General features: G+C 35.8%; 1 protein-coding gene across 3 annotated transcripts in view; it reads right to left on the bottom strand.

The window, feature by feature from the left end:
• MFSD14B (major facilitator superfamily domain containing 14B) overlaps positions 1–22,940 on the bottom strand; it is a 67,517-nt gene that overhangs the window by 26,741 nt on the left and 17,836 nt on the right. For all 3 annotated transcript variants that reach the window (XM_074362986.1, XM_074362985.1, XM_074362987.1), the window contains exons 2-3: positions 19,894–19,989; positions 7,004–7,066 (exon numbers count right to left, since the gene is read on the bottom strand). In XM_074362986.1, the coding sequence (XP_074219087.1) occupies positions 7,004–7,066; positions 19,894–19,902 (72 nt within the window). In that variant the 5' untranslated portion in view covers positions 19,903–19,989. The remainder of the gene's footprint in view (positions 1–7,003; positions 7,067–19,893; positions 19,990–22,940) is intronic.

The raw sequence follows: 22,940 nt of genomic DNA, 5'->3' as shown, positions 1-22,940 counted from the left end.
ATAAATATAAAACATGCTAAAGAGGGAAGCTTCAATAAATTTCAAGGTAGACATCGAGCAATCAGACCAGCTGGTCTTAATGAAGAAAATGCTTATAGTCACTCCGTCTGCTCACGTTAACCAGCAGTCATACCCAGACTTCATCTACTAAGTCAAACCACGGCATCTCAGTCTGGTTATACTTCTGACAAAGTGTTGCCAGAACTTCTTCAGTGGTTAGTTTCATGAGCTTGGCTAGGCTATAGTGCCTAGTTATTTAATCTAACACTAGTGTGGGTGTTGCCGTGAAGGGATTTTGTAGATGTGGTCTAACATATACAATATCAGCTGGCTTTAAAATAAAGGGCAGTACTACTCTCAGTAATAATGGAAGCCTCATTTAGTCAGTTGAAGACCTTAGGAGCAAAATGTGAGGTTTCCAGGAGAAGAAAGAATTCTGCCTCAGGACTGTAGCATCAACTCCTGCCTGAGTTTCCAGCCTGCTCTACATATTTCAGATTCGCCAGCCCCACAATCATGTGAGCCAGTTTCTTAAAATAAACCTCTTTACATATATTATATTGGTCTTGTTTGTCTGGAGAACCCTAACACAACCTCTCATTGCTAATCACTTAACAGTGTCCACTGCATGTTTTAATTCCATAAAAATAAAAGCTGCTATTGAAAAATGTTGGAAAGACTCTGAGAAGTGGGATCAAATGTGAGTTTTTCCCTTTGTAACCGTTAAGATGAACAGGTACTAAACCAATAATCATTAAAGTGTGAAGGGATTACCATAAAATACATTATTTAGAAATAAAGAATTGAACAATCCTCATTAGAAAAATAAAGAACTTAAAAAAAAAAGAAAGAAAAGAAAGAAAGAAAAAAAAAAAGAACTTGAAGGCACTTCATAGAAGTAGCCAGCATATAATGTAAAAATACCCAACATCACTTGTAATCAAAGAAAAACAAATAAAATTACAGCAAGACATCATTTTCAGGATTGGTGAAGATCCATAAAGACTGTGTTAGAGCATGCTGGGACAGACACACGCTGCTGATGGGAGTGTGAAATGGCACATCTGCTCTCGGAGATGATGTGGTACTTACTATACACTCAAGATCTTAAAAAAAAAAAAAAAAAAAAAAAGTGCCCCAAAATGCCCTTTTGACTCACCAGACATACCTTTACAACTCTCTTTTTTTAAAAGGAATCAATAAAAAATATATTTATTTTAAAAAATTCAATAAAAATATATTTATTTAAAAAAATTTGTTACAGACTTATCTTCAATAGTTTGAAATTAGAAAACACTAATATAGGGAAATGGGTAAATAAATTATGGCACATTCATACAAGGGAATATAATATAATCATTTCCAACGATTCTGGAAGTTTTTGATTTGCATGGTAGTGCAGGACTGAAAAACTGAATGCAAGCTGAAAACATGTAAAGAGATTTTATTCAATGTGGAAAACTGATTTATCCTATGACCTTTAGAAATTTTTGTCAGAACAATGAAAACTCTATCAGTTATGTTTAGTGCAATTAAAGAAATAGTAAAACTAGTATTTATTTAGAGCACTACAATTTAAACTATTAAAGATTAAAGTGGTTTTTTTGTGTGTGTGTGTGTGTGTGAAAAAACTTATCAAGTCAACTGAATAGGGCTTATCTTCTTTGTAAGTCATGTAACGTACGATGTGCAGTATCTTCCAGGCACTGGAAAAGTGTCAAATGCCTTTCTAACTTTGGATCAGCTTCCAACATTGTATCCTCTGTGCTTTCAATGTCATGCAATATCATCTCTGGGAGTTTCTTTAATGTGAAGCTTTTTGCTGGCATCAGTTCCACTGCTGGGACATCTTCACTCTTTTCATCACAACCATTTCCCTCACTTATGCCGGTAAGTTTAGCATCACTAAGTTCTTTTGGCTGTCTAGAGTCTCTCCAGCCAGCTGGTTCTTCTATAATTCCTCTGAGGTTCTAGTTGAATCTCACTTCCATCCTTCTTACTATTTCTCTACTGAATTCTCATCCTTGTTGGTCACTTCTTTCTTTCAATGATCTGTTTTTTTAACTATCATGTGGGTTTATCACTGGAGACAAGGAGGGAACACTACTGCACGCCCTGCCGTACGTGCATGAACTAAGAAATGCACAGTGACCAGTCACCACTTTAAAATGCCATGACTAGTTATGATACACACCTGTTACTTATGCAGTGTTCTGTGAACTAAGGAGTTAGCAGCAGTCTGTACTTTATGCAGTGACTCACAGTTAATACACCGGTAATGGAAATCTGAATTGTGCTGTTGGGGGATTCACGTTATTTAACTGAACCATGGTAACTGAAATCTGTGCATGAGGAAACGTGCAAAGAGAAGGCTGCCTGTATTCCATGCAGTTTTAATGTCATGAGAAAATTATTATGATATAATTAGTGACCAGTAATATAAGAAAAAAGATACACAGTTCTAGTCTCCATATAAGCTGCACACGACCATATAAAAACACATAGAAAAAGACTAGAAAGAAATGTTAATTTGACAAATTTACTAAGTGCCTATCAGGTGCCAAGAACTGTTGTAGGTGCTAGGGACAGCCCCGAGTGACCAAAGTGGACAAAAACCCATGTATTTATGAAACTTCCAGTCTAAAAGAGGAGTGAGAACACAGAGTAACAAGATAAAGATAAAGCAAAATATATAGTATATCAGAGGTGAGATGCTTTGGAGAAAAATAAAGCAGAGAAGACGCCTTGGGAGTGATGAGAACTGGATACATTATTTAAGATAATAGTGAAGGCATCGCTGAGAAGTGACATCTGGGTGAAGAGCTGAGGGTTAGGGAGCAAAGCCTGCCAAAATCTGGGAAGAGCAATCAGAGACGAGAAGACAGTAACTGCAAAGCCCTCGGGCCAGCACAGGCTGAGAAAGCTGTGGCTGGAGCACGGTCAGCAGAAAGTGGAGGAGAGAACAGGGATGCTGCCAAAGGAGAAAACGGGGTGTGGGTGGGGCTGGTCAAGAAGAATGCCACAAACTGGTTTATATTTTATCAGGATCTCTACTGAGGGGGGACCAGGTAGCTTTTTGATTATGTACCTATTGAAGGCAGAACCACAGAATTTGCTGACAGTTTGGGTCTGGGACGTGGAAGAGAAGTCAAGGTGGACTCCGGGGATTTTGGCCTGAGCCAGGATGGCATGGCCAGTAACTGATACGAGGAAGGCTTGTGAGTTGGTCATGCTGGAGGGGAAGATTAGGAACTTAGTTTTGACTCTGAGATACTTATTAGACAAGGAAATAGAAATGTCAGTTAGGCAACTGGATATTAAGGTTGGAGTTCCAAACCAAGGTCTAGGAAGGTATTTATTTGAGAGCTGAAAGTGATAGTCTGACGATATTGCGAAGGGAGTAAGTGTAGCTATAAAAGAAACTGCTGTCCACGGCTTGAGCCACCCATCTGTCAGAAGTCTAGGAGATGAGGAACATATATTACTTGCCAGAAACAGGGTTAAGAGAGAAGTTAATTTGAAAACATACTTCACAGAAACTCAAGTTACCATATGACCCAGCCTTTCTACTCCTAGGTATGTACCTAGGATGAAGTAAAAACATACGTTCACATGAAACCTTGTACAGAAATGTTTACAGCAATATTATTCACAATAATAAAAAACTGCAACAGCCGCAAATGTCCATCAACCAATAAATGGATAAACTGGTATGTCCATAAAATGTTTGGCCATAAAAAGAATGAAGTACTAAAACGTGCTACAACACAGGCAAAGCTGGAAAACAATGTAAGTGAATGAAGCCAGTCACAGAAGACCATCATACTGTATGATTCCAGTTACACAGAAGGTTCAGAATAGGCAAATTTAGACAGACAGAAGGTAGATTTGTGCTTGCTTAAAGCTGAAGAGATGAGGGGAAAATAGGAGTGACTACTAATGGACACAGGATTTCTTCTGGGGGCAATGAAAATGTTCTAAAATTGTGTGCTGATGGCTGCGTAACTCTGTAAACATACTAAAAACCACTAAAATGTACACTTTAAACAAGTGACTTGCCTGGTAGGTAAATATTACCTCAATAAAGCTACTGCAGTAACAACCCCCACCAAAAAAAAAGGTCTAAAATTGGAGAATTCACAGAACAGAACTGTTTACTTATATCCTTTATTGATGCTGAGCCCAAATCTAAACATTTTCTTCCATGCATTATGATAGTAAACTTACAAAGTAAAAGTTAGCTGTAGAAAATCTACAAAGACGAGCAAAAGATATAAAGAAGAAAGTTAAAAATCATCCAAAAATCCATACACTTTCAAACTTCAGGTGAGTCCTTTTTTAATCATCCCCCCCTCCCTGCTTATCTACATTTATTTTGGTCAAAACAAACCTGAAACCATACTGGATAGCTTTATTTTTTTAATTGAAGTATAGTTGATTTATGTCATTAGTTTCTGGTGTACAGCACAGTGATTCGGTTATATACATACTCTTTTTCATTATAGGTTATTAGAAGATACTGAATACAGTTCCCTGTGCTATACAGTGGACCCTTGTTGTTTCTCTCTCTTATATATAGTAGTTTGTATTTGCTAATCTCAAACTCCTAATTTATCCCTCCCCCTCCCTTTCCCCTTTGGTAACCAGAAGTTTGTTTTCTATGTCTGTGAGTCTGTTTCCATTTTGTAAATAAGTTCATTTGTATAATTTTATATTCCAAATATAATCAAATGATATTTGTCTTTCTCTCTCTAACGTACTTCACTTAGTATGATGATCTCTAGGTCCATCTTTGTTGCTGAAAATGGAAAAATGTGTTCTTTAGATACCTATAATACATTATACGGTTGCACGACAACATAATTACTCTTTTAATTTTAAGGCATTTTAAAAGTTTCCATGTTTACTATTACAAATAGCCCTTTACCTGAATCTCTGAATAAACTCTATTTGATACGAACAGTTTTCTAGAAATGGAATTACTTTGTTAAAATATATAAATATTTTAAGGCTGTTAAAATACTGCCTTCCAGAAAAGCTATACCAACTTATCCTCTCATCAACAGTGTATGAGGATCCAATTTACCACAAACTGAACTAGTTCTTATCAGTTAAAATTGCTTTACCAACATGTATATGAAAGTAACATCACATTTAATTTGGGATTCACTGCCTATTAGTGCTAAACGTACTTTCACACTGCTACCTTTTGTAAACTGCTGGCTTATACCCTTCTGTGCCCTTCAGAGGTATCAGTCCTTTTCCTATGGTTTGAATTTAACAGTGTTTTTAAGTATTCCTCCTTCTACACACGTTGCAAACGACATTTTGTCATTTGTATTTTAAGTCTGAGGATGGTGGCTTTGACTTACCAAAGCTAAAATATTGATGTAAATGATTCAATCCTTTCCTTTATGAATTCTTCTTTTTAAAAATAGAAACTCTTTCCCCAAACTGGTAAGAAAAATGGTCACCAAGACTTCCTTCTAATAGTTTTTGCTTTTTACATATTGAGTATTTAACATATGAATGTACTATGCTAATAGCTTTACAAATACTAGCTAATTTAATCCTCATAATCACCCTATTAGAGATCTTTCCTCTTTCTCATTTCATTAATGAAACTGAGGTTAGAGAGGTTAAATTACATGACTAAGGTAACACAGTTAATAAGATGCGGAACGAAGATTTAATGCTAAAGCAATTTTAAGCCATATTCATTCCACTGTGCTCACATCCATATTAAGACAGTTATGCTTTGCTGTAGGGTTCTCTCATCATATCCCCACCCCTGAAAACAGCAGGCAGTTACTAAACTCTTTATTTAAGTTCAATAAATTGAAGTTCAATAGCTGTTGAAGTTAAATAAGCCCTTGTCCATGCCCCTCAATCAGTCCAAATACTTCTTTTTTTTTTAGAATAATGATATGGATATCTCTAAGTGTAATAAGCACGCCACTTGGCTTTAGGGTATGAACCTCACTGGCTTTATTTTGCAGAACCAGACTAAAACACATTTAATTAGCTCCATAAAACAAGAAGAAAAAGATCTGTGGAGTAACTTCCCACAAGAATCTACTGTAAGGATAATGTTCTCTCTCACTTTTTTAGTTTTTCTTTTTATCATGTAGATGAAAACTGCTCACAACTGGTGCTTACATGAACACACACCAGATTCTTGATAATATTCCTTCTCCTCAAATTAAAAACCTATTTAAGTTGCCCTAATTTTATTTATGTTATTATTACTGTAAGCATTCTCAAATTCTTCTTGAAAACAGGCAAAGAATAAATAGTATTCATTACAATTAATGCTGCTCAAAGCTATGAATTCAACAAATTCCTATGGCTGAATTCAGCAAATTACTATGGCATAATTTTAAGTGTGCTGTTCAGCACAAAGTAAAATTACATACATTGATATTACCTAAGTTGAAAAGGGCAAATTTGATGCTATACCCATATACTTTACTACAAAGTGGGCCTGGAACATAGCATTGTATTTTAGCCCCTTATTTATAAGCCTTTCAGAGTATCACATTAAAATTCAAATAATGAATTAATAAGGCTTGTTAAGTCAAGTGGTTGAGAGCTCAGAAAGTTATGGCTAGAACACCAGCCTTGCCAAAAGACTATATGCCCAACAATAAATGTTGATGCTTCCTTCTTCTTCAATCTCAAAGCCTATCTCAAAAGAAGACATTTTTTATACTTGCCCATTTTATTCTGTTGATAGCGTAATTAAAACTTCACATAATTAAACCCTTCATATGCTGTGTACATGTTAATTAAAATAAAGTACTGCTTTTACCAATAAACCAGGCCTTATGGATTTGGGCTGCATTTTATTTTGACTTTGATAATCCAGCTAAAATTTTTACTTACAAAATGTACGAACAGTAATTGCTTCCCTAAGTTCCAAGTTCCATTTAAAATTCCAGAGTTAAATTACTAAGGATTCTTGGCTTTGGTTCATTGTGAACCACACAAAAGTTGTTCTTACCTTTACACCTTGAATGAGACCATTCATGAGGAATGTGTGTTGAGGAAATGTGTCATGTAGAACCTACAAAAACCAGAAAAAAAAATCAGGACAAATTCAAAGGCAAAGTAAAGGGGAAGATTTCTGCCTTTGTTAATCGCAGGGTAGGTAAATAAAATGAACCCTGCAATGAAAAATTTTCAGTATCAATTAAACATGGAAAATATCCTAGAAGTACAAAAATGTAACAAAATAGTGAGGCAGAAATCTAAATAAAGCAAGAAAGTAAAAAGGTATGTCCAGCATTCAATTGCTTTCGCTACAAAAGCATTTGCAGCAAAAATAAATTCTTAAACTGTCTACCCCCTCAACCATGAACAATTTTAATCATGTACTACAAAGAGTTATATAAATTCAGGTATGGACCTGCAGCCCAGTTTCATGTCACCTAGGTAATCAAGGAAACTTCAAGCCTTAAATCTGGGTTATAGTGATCCAGACTGGTAAGCACCTCCAAATGTCTAGAAGAAGAAAATCTAAAATCACTTCTGAAAAGGCCATCATCTAGGCTTCAAATCAACCATACATGTATCTCTTCAAACATAATGACAAGCACATAATCAAAGGTAATCAGAGAAGGGGAGGGTATAGCTCAGTGGTAGAATGTGTGCCTAGCATGCACAAGGTCCTGGGTTCAATCCCCAGTACTCCATTAAAATAAATAAAAACCTAGTTACCTACCCCTAAAAAAGAATAGAATATAAATTTAAAAAAAATTTTTTAAAAGGTAATCAGATACATAAATAAATAAGACATCATGAACAAGAAAATAGTAACAAACAAGCAAACAAAAATACAAAACAAACAGACTCACAGACATAGAAAACAAACTTATGGTTACTAGGGGAAGGGGGTGGGAAGGGATAAATTGGGAGTTTGAGATTTGCAGATACTAATATATATAAAATAGATAAACAAGAAGTTTATACTGTATAGCACAGGGAACCATAGTCAGTATCTGGTAATCTATGGTGAAGAAGAATAGGAGAACGAATGTAGGTATGTTCCTATGTGACTGAAGCATTGTGCTGTACACCAGAAACAGACACAACATTGTAAAGTGACTGTACTTCAATAAAAAATATATTTTTTAAAAATTTAAAAGAAATTTTTAAAAATTTTAATTAAGAAAAGAAGCTATTTATGACAAACCCACAGCAAGCATAAAATACTCAATGGTGAAAAGCTAAAAGCCTTCTCATTAAAATCTGGAGCAAGACAGGGATGCACACTCTCACCGCTTCTCTTCAACAGTCTTGGAAGTTCTAGCCACAGGAATCAGGCAAGAAGAAGAAATAAAAGGGATCCAAATGGGAAGAGAAGAGGTTAGAATTGTCACTGTATGCAGATGACATGGTCTATATATATAGAAAACCCTAAAAGCCCCATGCAAAAACTACTTAAAGGTGATAAAAGAATTTGGCAAGGTAGCAGGATACAAGATGAACATACAAAAATCAGTAGCAAAAAATACAGAATTTAGTTGCATAACAATAATGAAAGAAATGGGAGATGAATATATCTCTCTCAACAAAAGATAGAACAGGTAGACAAAAACTTCAGTGATTATATGAAACGCATCAAACACAATTAAAATAGTTAACATATGTAGAACACTACTCCAGCCACAGAATACTTGTTCTCTTCAGATCATATGGAACATTTATCAGAATTAACCATATACTAGGATATAAAGCAAGCTTCAACAACTTTAAAATAACTGAAATAATTCACAATATATTCTCTGATAACACAAGCTGGAAAACACCCCAAAATTTTCGAAATTAGACAATACACTTGCAGTAATCCATCGAAAAAAGTAATCCATTAGAAAAAATAAAGGTGATAAAAGTACAGTATCTTAAACTTCATGAGTTACAGTTACATTAATATTAATGCTTAGAGAGGAATTTAAAGTCTCAAATATACATAACTGAAAAGCAAAAAAAAAAAAAAAAAGGCTGAAATCAATGTTCTAAGCTTCTTTACAAAGAAGCCAGAAAAAGAATAGCAAATCCAACCCGAAGAAATAAGGAAATGAGGTAATTGAAAAAAACAAAAAAAAGGAAATCAATGAAATAAAATTCAAACATTCAATAATGGAAATCAATAAGGCCAAAAGTAACTTCTTTGAAAAAGTAGTAAAAGTGATAAACTCTTAACAAGATTGATCAAGAAAAAAACAAATTACTAATATCAAGAATGAAGATTATGTACAGCAAAGGAAACCATCAACAAAATGAAAAGGCAACCTACTGAATGGGAGGAAATATTTGCAAATCATGTATCTGATAATGGGTTAATATCCAACATATATAATGAACTCATACAACTCAACAGCAAAAAACCCCCAAACAATCCAATTAAAAAATGACCAGAAGATCTGAACAGACATTTTTCATAGAAGACATACTGATGGCCAACAGGTACATGAAAGATGCCTAGTATCACTAATTATCACAGAAATGCAAATCAAAACCACAATGAGATACATTATCTAATACCTGTTACAATGGTTATTATCAAAAAGACGATAAATAAGAAGTGTTGGTAAGGATGTGGAAAAAAGGGAACTCGTGCGCTGTTGGTGAGAATGTAAATTGGTGCAGCCACTGTGGAGAACCGTATGGAGGTTCCTCAAAAAATTAAATAAAAGAACTACCATATGATCCAGCAATTCCATTTCTGGGTATTTATCTGAAGGAAACAAAAAACATTATCTGGAAAAGATTTATGTACCTCTGAGTTCACTGTAGCATTACCTACAGTAGCCAAGGTATTGAAGCAACTGAAGTCTTCATCAGTGGATGAACAGATGAAAAAGATGTGGTGTACATATAGGAATACTATTCAGCTATAAAAAAAATGGAATTATGCCATTTGTGACAACATGGATGGAACCTGAGGGAATTATGCTAAGTGAAATAGACAAAGAAAGACAAATATCGTGTAATCTCACTTACATGTAGAGTCTGAAAAACAAACAAAAAAAAGCCCCAAAAGAAGAAACCAAGATCATAGATTGGTGGCTGCCAGAGACGAGGGGTAAGGAGTGGGCAGAATGAGTGAAGGTCAAAGGTGGAAACTTCCAGTTTTATAATGACAAAGACAAATAAGTCATGAAAATATAATATATAGCCTACTGACTATAATTAATACTACTGTATTGCATATATGAAAGTTGCTAAGGAGGTAAATTTAAAAGTTCTCATCACACAAAAAATGTGTAACTATGTATGGTGATGGATGTTAACTAGACTTACGGTTGTGATCATTTTCCAATATACACAAACACCGAATCATTATGTTGTAAACCTGAAACTAATGTTATAATGTCAACTAGACCCCAATTTAAAAGAAGACATTTTAAAAAATGAAATTATTATGAACCTTTTGCCAATAAACTAGACTCTTATACATTTAGTGAAAAAATTCTTTGGAAAACACAACTTAACCAAAACTTACACTAGAAGAAACAAAAAATTTAAATAGTCACATCTCATTAAAAAAAAAATTAAATGTATTAAAAATCTTTGCTAAAATAATCAAAAGAACAACAACAAAAAAAGCCTAAGCATATTCTTCCAAACATTTAAAGAAGAAATATCAGCAAACTCACTCAAATTTTCTCAGAGAATGGGATATCTTTTCTAAATTAAGTTTTACAAGGTCAACAAAATCTTAATACTAAAACATGACAAGGGCATTATACAAAAAGAAAATTACACTCCAATTTCTCTTGTGACCATAGATGCAAAGATATGAACAACATATTAGTAAATCATATCCAGTGATAGTAAAAAATTATATACATATATATCTCACAACTAAGTGAAATTTATTCCAATATAGGAGTGGCTTGATATTCAAAAGTCATTATAGGTGACATCAGAATAATAGGGAAAAATCTAATTATTATCTGGTTATATGCAGAAACTTCATTTGATAAAATTTAATACCCATGCATGATAATAAGCAGCGAAGGAACAGAAGGCAACTTCCTTTCTCCAACAGAGTGTCTAGAAAAACCATTTACGGCAAACACACTTAGTGGTGAATTTCAGATTGCTTTCCACCAGGGATCATCTATGAGATAAGGAAGCCCATGATGATTGTGTCTATTCAACATTGTGCTGGATGTCACAATCGATGTAACAAAGAAAGAAAAAGAAATAAAAATGAAAAGGATTGGAAGGAGTTAAAAACTCATTATTCACAAAAGATATGAACGTATATATGAAACCCACAAATAAACTATAAGTGAATTTAGCAAAATTACTAGACACAAGGTCAAGACATGGGAATGAATTGTTTTATGTACCAGCAACAAACAGAAAATTAAACCCTTAAAACTACACTATTTAAAATAACAAAACCCATCAAATACCTAGGAATAAATCTAGTGAAAAATTCATGCACTGAGAAACGTAAAATATGATTTAGAGAAAGTTTTACAGACTGAATAAAAGGATCACATCCCATGTAGATTAGAAGACTCAATACTGTAAAGTTGTCAGGTCTCCCTCAATGAATCTATAGCCAATGCAATCACATTCAAAATTCCCAGCAAGTTATTCTGTGAAAGTTGAAGAGCTGATTACAAAATGTATATGGATATAAAAGGCCTACAACAGCCAAGGCAATCTTGAGGAAGAAGAACCAAGCTTTGGAAGTTATATAAGATATCAAGATATCGCTATAGAAATCAACACAGCATAGTATACAACACAGGACATATACATAAACAGAATACAAAACCTAGAAACGAATCCATATGGATATGGTTGCCTGATTTATGACAGAGTTGACACATACAGAGGGGAAAGAAAGATTTTTTTTAAATAAACGATGCTAGTTCAATTACATATTAACATGGTATCAAAATGAATCTTGACCCCTATAAAATACAATTTTTTTTTCTAGAAGGATGGTAGATCTATGTGTGAAAAATAGACCAATAAAGCCTTGTGGAAGAAGAAAGTTTTGTAAATAAGATTTTAAGAAAGCAACTAAATGTAACAAAAAAAATCAGTAAATTGAACTACATAAAGATTATGAACTTCTGTTCATCGAAAGGCACCATGAAGCATGAAAGGCAATCCAAGGAGGGGGGAAAGATATCATTAAAACACATCCATATGAGTTAAAAAACAACTAGTATCTGGAATATATAAAGAACTCCTACAACTAGTAAGAAAAGGACAGACAATTCAATTATTTAAAATAGATGAAACACCAGAGCATCTTTCACAAAGATATTCACATGGCAGACAAATATACATAAAGGTGGTGTGACTACAACGAAATAAGTGACTGCTAAACAATCATCAAAAAAACCTGGAACCTAGCAAAAAATATCTTCAACTGGAAACATAAAGAGGGAACCACAGTGGAATGGTAGGATGGGCATGCTCACCATATAATAGAGCCCCATACCTCCCAGGTGGGCGCCCCACAAGCTGAAGGATAATTAAGTTGCAGAGGCCCTCACAGGAGTGAGACTTCTAAGCCCAAGGTCAGGCTCCCCAACCCGCGGTTCTTGCACTGGGAGGAGGAGGAGACCCCAGGATATCTGGTTTTGAAGGCCAGTGGGGCTTAGTTTCAGGAGCCCCATGGGACTAGGGGAAAGACTTCATTCTCTCAAGAAGCCTACAGATTCTCACATGCACCAGGTTCAAGGAAAGAGGCAGTCATTTCGTAGGAACCTGGGCCAAATCTCCCTGCTGGTTTTGGAGGGTCTCCTGGGGAGGTAGGTGACAGCCGCAGCTCACCCAGGGGACATTAAAGCTGGTGGCTGACATTCCAGGAGTGTTCATCTACATGAGCTTTCCTGGAGGTTGACATCTTGATTGGATCATCAGCACCAAGACCTAGCCTCACCCAACAGCAGACTTCCTAAGCCACAAATGCCTCTAGACATGGCCCTACCCACCAGAGGTCTAGGACAAAGCTTCACCCAGCAGTGGGCAGGCACCAACTCTTCCTGCCAGGAAACCTGCATAAGCCTCTAGTCTAGCCTCATCACCAGGAGACAGATACCAGAAATAAGAAAACAACAATCCCAAAGTCTGTGGAAGGAGTCCACAAACACAAGCCTGACACTACACTGGGTCCAGCTGGACCCTGGCCCTTGGGTGACAAGAGAGCAGTGTACTGCTGGGACGCATAGGACCTCTCCCACAGGGGGCCACCTCACCTCTCCAAAGTCGAGAAACATAGCTAACCTACCTAAAAATACAAACAGAAAGATAAGACAATAATGAGGCGACAGAGGAGTATCTTCCGGGCCAAGGCCCAAGATAAAATTCCAGAAGAAATAAGTGATGAGGAGATAGGCAATTTATCTGAGAAAGAGTTTAAAGTAATGATGGCGAAGATGTTCAGAGAACTCAAGATGAGTATAGATGCACAGAGCAAAGTTTTTAGCAAAGAATTGGATGATATATAGGATACCAAACAGATGAATAAAATCACTGAAATGAATAACAAACTAGAAGGAACAAAGAAGAGACTAAACGAGGCAGAAGAATAAATCAGTGAGCTAGAAGACAGATTAGTGGACATCACTACTGCAGAACAGAAAAAAGAAAAACAGAATGAAAAGAAATGAGGATAGTTTAAGAGCACTCTGGGACAACAAAAAGCACACTAATATTTGCCTTATAAGGGTCCCAGAAAGAGAAGAGAGAGACAAAGGACCTGAGAAAAATTTTGGAGAGATAATAACTAAAAACTTCCCTAACCTGGGAAAGGAAACAGTTACCCAAGTCCAGGAAGTGCAAAGAGTTCCACACAGGATCAAACCAAAGAGGAACACACCAAGGCACATACTCATCAAACTGACAAAAATTAAAGATATGGAGAAAATATTACAATCAAGAGAAAAGCAACAAATAACATATAAGGGAACTCCCATAAGGTTATCAGCTGATTTTTCAGCAGAAGCTCTACAAGCCAGAAGGGAGTGGCGTGATATATTTAAAATGATGGAAGGGAAAAACTTACAACCAAGAACACTCTATCCAACAAGGCTCTCAATCAGATTTGATGGAGAAATCAAAAGCTTCATAGATAAACAAAAGCTAAAAGAATTCGGCACCACCAAACCAGCTTTACAAGAAATGTTAAAAGATCTTCTTTAGTCATCGAACTATAAGAAAAGAGAACAAAAAGAAGAAAGAGAAGAAAAAAAAAGACCTACAAAAGATTGCTCTGGCAATTTGGGGTCTTTTATGGGTCCACATAAATTCTGAAATCGTTCTAGTTCTGTGAAAAAGGTCGTGAGTATTTTGACAGGGGTTGCAATGGATCTGTAGATTGCTTTGGGTAGTATGGTCATTTTGATAATGTTGATTCTTCCAATCCAAGAGCATAAGGTATCTTTCCATTTCTTCGTATCATCTTCAATTTCCTTCATCAATGTTTTACAGTTTCCAGAGTACAGGTAACCTCTTTGGTTAAATTTATTTCTAGGTATTTTGTTCTTTTTGATGCAATGGAAATATTTATGCCAGTTATAAAATCCTTGTTTTTGAAGTGAAAAGAAGAAAAAAAAAGTGAAGGGCTACAAATGGCAAAATATCCTTCTTTCTTATGGGTGAGTTGTATTCCATTACATATATATGCTGTATCTTCTTTATTCACTCATCTATTCATGTGCACTTAACAATGCTTCCATATCTTGGCAATTATAAGAATGTTGCTATTAATAGCAGAGTGTATGTAACTTTCTGAATTAATCCTGATTTTGTGGTTGGCTTTATTCCTTTGATAACTGTAAGTTTAAAAAGCTAAAACTCTAAATGTTCTTAGAAATAATAAACTACATATCTGTAAATTAAAAAAATATACGCAGTATATTGTGTATATGTATTTACATGCAATATATTGTACATGTGCAAATTGTAACAATTCTACTTAATATAACTGAAAAATTAAAAAGTAAAAAATATATATACATAAAGGTGTGTTCAACTTCATTGATCATTAGGAAGATGCAAATTAAGGCCACACTGTACTTATGACTAAAATGAAATACCAATTGATAAAGTTGTGGAGCCCGGCTGGTTGGAGGGTAAATTGATTCAACCACTCTGGAAAACTTTTGGCAGTATATACCCAAACTGAACAAAACCCTGCCATTTCACTCCTACATATATATTACAAGAAAGAGGAAAAAATGTACACATTATTCACAGACATATAGGAAATATCACTAAAGCAATACTTGTAATAGGCAAGCACAGGAAACCCCAATGTCCATCACCAACAGAATGGATTTCAGTGATCTGCTAAAAGTCCTGAGTCACAGGACTCAGAAACTGTTACACTGATAGTTATAACTATGGCAAAAGGCTAGAGCTCAGAACTGCAAACTCACTGTTCTTGTCGGGAGTTCAGTAGCTTAGTAAATAAATGCTCCTCTGCTGTGTGTCTATGGTTGAACTTACAGAGCACTGAAGTGGTTATTTTTGACTGTTTTGTCCAGCTTTATTAGGGCAGAGTTTGCTGATCTCCTGTTATAGCAAAAGTCAGAAGTCTGACAGTAATTTTCGGAAACCTGTGAAACTATCAAGTGTAATGGCAGTCCCAAAGGAAAGGAGCAAAGGGGCAACAAAGACATTTGAAAAAATAATGGCCAAAAACTACCCAAATTTGATACAAATATTAATCTACAGACCCCAGAAGCTAAACAAACACCAAGTAACATTAACACAAAAAGATGCACACCTAGACACATTATAGCATAGTCAAATCGCTGAAAGATAGAAAGTGTTTAAAGCAACAACAACAAAAAAAAGGAATTACCACTCATAGCAGGGACTGACAAAATTATTCTACAAATAAGGAACACACAGTACACAGTAAATATTTTAGGGAAGATGGTCTGTGTTGCAACCACTCAACTGTGCCATTGTAGACCAAAAGTTGCAACATCAATGGGCATTGTCACAGTCCAACACTATTTTACTATGGATACTTAACATTTGTATTACATGCAATTTTCATGTGTCATCAAATAACTTCTTTTGATATTTTCCAACTATGTAAAATGTAAAAAGCATTCTTAGTGTACAGACCACATAAAAACAGGCAGTGGTCCAGATCAGGCCTCTGGGCCATAGTCTGCAGACCCCTTACATAAGAACAGTACTTATTAATAGCTGACTTCCCATCAGATACAATGGACGCCAGAAAGCAATATAATGCTATATTAAAAGTGCGGAAAAATCTATCAAAAGACCAGAATGCACATCAAATATTTTATATGCCAAATTTTGAGACAAAGAAACCCACCAATGGTTCATTTATATTTCTACGTCAAGTCTTCTTATAATTGTATTAATTAGGTAAACTGGAAGTCAGTATTTTTTTTTAAGCATTCCCAAGTTTTTAGGTATAAAAGTATGCTACAGACTACAACATACAACACACAATAAGACAGAAATAAACGACATTAGTTAATGCTCATTATATTCTAACAGTCAGCTGTGCAAGAAAAAGCAAAGATTTAACACCCTACCATCATATGTTATAGACCCTTTAGTGAATGCTACTTATTTTAGTAATTATAAGGTACACAAGAGGGTAGGTTCTGGGTACTCTGGTCAATACACCAATAGGAAACTGTTAAAACACAAGATAAGCCTGCAACACCTTGTGAATCCTGACAGCAAGACAGTTTCAATGGGACAACGTTAGAATTTTACTTCCTTTCATGTGGAGAGCAAATCATGCCTCAAAGTGTCTGAGTATTATGCCAAAAATGCCTGACAAACAGCCCTATCCATCCCACCCACCTCAGCTCCCAAGAAGAAACACTGATTAAAGCAAAGAAAGCAGAAGGGCTGGACTATGGAGCAAACGGGGCTGACAAGATAGCGTATGTTTGTCGAATGAACACTTATTTTGTAAGTCAGTAAGAAGGGATAGGAAAACCGAACGCGGCAGGAAAGTGTTTAAAGAGCATTCGCTGGATTATTAGATACTATATAGAGAGAAGATAGGGTTAAGCCCTTAGAATCTCTAGCAGGGGTCCAAGAAGGTCAGCTTGCAAAAGAAAATCTGCAAAATGCAAAAATGAAATTCTTCACAGGAACTAATATTAAGTACATCTTCACTGAAATAAATGCTCTATTTAAATATACCTGATGAGTTTTAAATAAGTTTAATCAGAGCACTTTATTTACAATAAAATGAGATCAGGCCCTCTGGACAGGACTAGAGGCAGGGCTGTAAGGTGAGAGAGAGGTCATTTTTATGTGTGAACTACTACTGCTACAAGAAGGTTAAAGCCATTGTATGAGGTCAACTTTGCAGCTTTGCTTCAGTGTATTAAGAGTGGAGACCTTTCTGATGCTTAATTAACAAACTAAGTTGTAATCTAGAACATGGCCACACGAGACGGGCAACAGATTTCACAGAGAAAATAACTAAGAAGTAAACTGTTCTACAGTACTTCAAAGAGAGGGTCCTAATAAATGCTAGGATGCAGAGGTAGTCAGACTGGACAAAATGTGAATATGAATATACTGTTCTGTATCTCCCAATTCTGATCTCAAGACTGTTTTTCTTTCCTTGATGGAAGAAACAGCACAGAGTGCTATCCATTAGCTACAGCAAGTGGGGAGGAAAAAAAAAGAACATACACATGAACCACCATCCTTATAGTTACAGCATGGTGGGTGAAGAATCCAGATTCCAAGAACTAGAACTGGGTTATAGTAAACCCCAGCATAAAGGAAGAGGATAACAAACTCCAGATGAAGGGGAGAGGGGATGGCTCAAGTGGTGGAGCACATGCTTAGCACGCTGGGAGGTCCTGGACTCAATCCCCAGTATCTCCTCCAAAAAAACACACCAAATCACTAAGTAAACATAATTACCTTCCCCCTTTAAAATTTTCTTTAAAAAAATGACAAACTCCAGCTGTAATGAAATAAACTCTTTTTGTGTCCCTTCCTTATCAAACAACCTAACATTGTCACTTCTCTATCTAACCAGAAAAGGCAGCAAGTGGAGGGCATATGTCAGAGAAAATCTTTTCAAAAGGAGAAGTGAACCAGTTTCCTGACATCAAAAAAGAAACAGAGTTAGCAAACTATGGTGTAAAGGCTGGGGAGATAGGAAAGTAAAGGACATTTAGCTTAATTTAGCAACACCAAGAGCTTAGAAAAGAGAACCATACCTACTAATTGAGCAACACTTCCTCTATGACACTGTACAGTGAGCTAGCAACTCTATACTCCTCATAGAAATGCTCATTTTAACCAAATCTCTGCAAGCAGCAAAACTGCATTCCAGGGTCTAACAGGGACACAGAAACCTTAAGAAAATTATCTGCTTGGGGCAGTAAGAAGGAAGAAGGTGCATCAGGTCCTGGGGCACATTAAATAACTAATGAAATAGATTTAAAGGGGTCAAGGGTCAAAAAGCCCCAAGGATTTTTAACTGTCTGGAGGGAGGTTTTAGAATTTCTGACACCGTATCAGAAACACTGAGGTATTCTTCATTTCAATTTGAATTCTTACCAAATAAAGAATGATTACAGGGTTGTTCTATATTGAGAAACCTGCTGAACCATTACAACAGATTATAAGTAACTAACTGCCTCGGAAAAATACTGTTTAGAAACTGTTAACTTTGCAACCTAAAGAAACTGTGGGTAAGAAAATCAGAGAACCAAGGCCAAAATTTAAAAGCAGTTTGTTAAAATGAGTGGCCTGGTGTGTCTTTATGCTAAAAATACGTCTTGGAGAAGCAATCACTCAAGGACATATATGTGTATACCTGCAATGCAAACATTTGTTCAAAGAAAATACATGCTGAGTGTCAGCCGTGCCACAAGCACTAGGGACACGGTGATGAACAAAGACAGGCAGGATCTCATGAAACTTAAAGTGGGGACCACTCATCCCCATTAACTAATAACCAGTTACCTTCCGTAGTAAGCACTATGAAGAAAAAGGCAATGCAATGAGAAAGAATAAAAGAGAGGATTAAAAACAGAGGCAAATTTTTTAACCTGACTGCTCCATCCAAGTGTACAGCAAAGTTATAGGTAAGGCTGATAGCCACCCTCTAAAGTTCTCTATTTTCTAAACCTAATTTGGGAACAAAGATTATCCATAAACAAAGAGATCCTCTGGTAAGGCAAAATGGTGATTGGGAACAGTTAATCACCAGTGATTTTTAAAGAACAATTTAAGACAACTGAAATGTAAGGCCAATTAAAAAATGTCTTTATTAAAACTAAGTGTTCAGTAGTTACTAGGCACCTAAAATCTGCACCACTATCTTTTCTTCAGCATTTCCCTTCCCTCTAACAACACCATACATCAAACATCCAAATTCTTGCTAAGAAATTCAACAGTCTCTGCAAAGACATGGCTGTAGGTCAGCTACCAAAAATGGAAATTGGGACATTCTTACATTCATCACAGTCATTGTTACAAGGTACTTACCAATCTCCTATTTACTATACTCTTAAGTCAAAGGCCATCACATCTATATAAAGTAAGTTACAAACTTCAACAAAGTTTTGCAATAATTTCCTCTAGGGCATCTTAACAGTTTTCCTAAATATACATACTGTAGATCATTCATAGCACTCCCAAGATTTTGGTTCAATGGCAGTGGCCCTGCTACCCAGGAATATTTAATAGGCAGCTCAGGTGTTTTGTTTCAGGTGGTTCACCGTCTACACAGTGGAAACAACTCAGTGGTAAACAGTCTGACGTCACTGTCTAGAACTACTCTCAAACACATACCTAGACATATAGCCCTGGGGACATATGCGCAAGAATGTCTCTGATCTCATAAACAAGGACCTAGAGTTCAGCAATACTTACATTTAACATTGGAGTTGTCAACAGGCCCCACGCAAAGAATTCAAGGAAGATGACAATAGCAGCATGGTATACACTTGGTCGGCCAAAGCCTTGTAGCTAAAAAAAGGAAGAAAGGTATTATATTTAAGATAGAACTTCATTCGGTGGTATCCCTAATTTCTTCATCTTCCTTAATCACAGAAGGTGCCAAGATCACAGACTTTCTATTTGTTCCATTAATGCAAATCACTGGAGCTCTGGTAGAAAATTAACTGGTTCTTCAAGAGACTGGGGTTCCAGGATCTGAATATTCTGTCTCTTGTTAAGTATGTGTTCCTTAGCAATTTGGCCTCTCTAAGCCTGAAGTTTCCCTAGCTTCATCAGAGAGGTAGGCAGGGAATCACATGCTCAAAAGACTCAAGGCAGCATAGGTAATTTACAATGGCAGAGGGCAGGGGAAGAACAAAAAGGACTAGGTCAAGTCTGAAATCACACGTCATTCCTAAAGGTTTCAAATTCTAGCTTTCTGTTTCTGTTTCTGTTTTGTTTTAAGACTGTGCTAATTCTGCTAGTTTCCTGCAGTCTGTGACTTCTGGAGATAAAATCTAAAGGTCCGTGCAATTTAATGTTCTCTGGCTCTGTGACAATGGTTATTATAAGATCAAGTGCTTTACTAGCATTTTGTCATAACTGAAACTGATACTTACAAAAGACTTCGTAAAATCCCAGGGATTTTAAGTCTTCAAAAGGTAAAAAGCACATCTGTGTGGCTTAATTAGAATCTAATAATGAGGAAATGATCAGACAAATCCAGATTGCGGGACATTCTACAAGACAACTGGCCTCGTCTCCTTAAAAGTATCAATGTCATAAAAGACTAAAGTAAAGGTAGGAGACTCGTACAGATTAAAGAAGACAGAGTCATGACAACCTAACGGGGGATCCTGGACTGGCTCCTGGATGAAAAGGGGACAGTAGGAAAAATTTTGAATATGTGCTCTATATCTAATCTAGATAATCATACGGCATTGTTTCTGCAACTTACTGTTAAAAGGTTTGGTTAAAAAAAAGGTACACATACACCTTTCTAAAGCGTATGTCACAAAATTTCACTAATTTGTCAGTTGTTGAATTTAGATAATGGGAATGACTATTCATTTTACTATTCTTTTAATTTTTAAGTTTTAAAAATTTTCAAAAAGAGCCATTAACAGTTGTTATTAAAAATCCAAACCTGGGGAGGGGGCACAGGATACAGCTCACTGGTAGAGTGCATGCCTAGCAGGGTCCTAGGTTCAATCCCTAGTACCTCTATTAGATGTAAATCAACTTAATTACCTTCCCCTAATAAAAATTTAAAAATCCAAATCTGTAAATTTCTAAAGGTTTGCAATGTCTAATAAGTAATTTTAAATGCCATTAAATAAGACATCTGCAAAACAGGAAGCATTTTACAAAATTAAAAAAAAAAAAAAAACTTAAGCATCAAACAACTAAAAAAAAAATCAAAAGACTTTTAATATAACACAACCTTCAAAAAGCACCAGGATTCACCAGTCCTTTCCCAATAGAATTGTGAATGGAAATGGTAGCAACTAATCAGCCTCTGGCAGTGACAAGACATTCTGTATCAGTTGTTCCAGCCACTGGAGTCAGAAACCTCGCCATTGTCCTTGACTCCTCTCCTGCTCCCTGGCTCTCCCCCATCTAAGCCTCCACTATCTTTTGCCCTGAATTACAGAGTAGCTTTCCACCATTGCTCCTTCACCCCCTGCAGTGCAGCCAGAGCAATCCATTTAAAAGTAAATCAGATGTTACCCCTCTGCTCCAGCCTCCCAGCCTCCCAGCCTCCCACTGGCAGCCACACATCTTACACATCCATCAAGGTCCTCCATCTCCTTATTCCCTTGTTATCCTCTATTGTTTCCCAGAAGATGTCTAACAAACTTTACGATTCATTTTTGTTTATTGTCTACCTCTCTTGGAATGGGAATGTAAATGCGATGAAGGAAAAGGATTTTTGTTTTTGTTCAGTGATTTGTCCCAAATGACCCTTCCCCCAACCCACTATAACAAGAAATCAACAAAACACATGTGAGATGGAAGGAGCTCTTCTGGGAGTAATGTCTTTTCTCTGGTCTTTTAAACAGCAAAACCCAGAATGTAGAAAAAATTTTGAAACAAATGACCCAGTTTCCTCAAAGAAATGGTATTGTGCAAAGGGGGAAAAAAAAGGAGAACTACATACTACATTAGTATAAAGATTAAAGGAAATTTAAGAAGTATTAACCAAGGCAATATGTGGACTTCGGGTTTTAACTCAAAGTAGAAAAATACAAAACAAACTTTTGAGTCAATCATGGAAATTTGAAAATGTAATAGATATTAGATGATCCTCAAGACTTATATTCATTGTAATAATGGACTGAAATAAGAGTTTTTTAACATTTTTATTGATTTATAATCATTTTACAATGTTGTGTCAAAGTCCAGTGTAGAAGGATTTTTTTTTGAAGTCCTTAAACCATAGTAACATACTAACATATTTAATTTTGAAATGAGAAGATATCTGTAATCTGTTTTAAAATCTACAGCATAAAAATAAAAGCAGAAGTGGTGGCAAAAATAAATTTAAAAAAGTAAAGAGCTTACATGCATTTACTAGTAACTTCTGAATTATTTGGGTGGAAATTCTGAGTTACCCACTCCACACTGCAAAGCAATTGCTCTCAAACTGTGGGTGAATAATCAGGCTAACACCTGGAACCTGCTCATTCATGGTATCACAAAGAAAGGTAAAGGTTATTTTCTACACAATGTGATACAAGAAATAATACCACTTATAAATTATCTTGCCAAAATAAAAGCTTGGATTCAATTCAGCTGACACTTAAGGACCACTTATAGAAAATGCAGGTGAAGTAATATTGATTTTGTGTTTTTCAACTGTTGGTGTAGGATTATGAGTATAGGGGCATATTCATAACAAAATATAAATAAAAATACCCCGAAACTTTAAAAAGCTACCAAAAACTTTAAAAAGAACTTGTCCCATTAACAGTGTTTGA

The sequence above is a fragment of the Camelus bactrianus genome, chromosome 4, assembly GCF_048773025.1.
Source record: "Camelus bactrianus isolate YW-2024 breed Bactrian camel chromosome 4, ASM4877302v1, whole genome shotgun sequence".
Lineage (NCBI taxonomy): Eukaryota > Metazoa > Chordata > Mammalia > Artiodactyla > Camelidae > Camelus > Camelus bactrianus.
The sequence above is the reverse complement of the archived record's forward strand: the minus strand, read 5'-3'. Positions and strand labels throughout refer to the sequence as shown.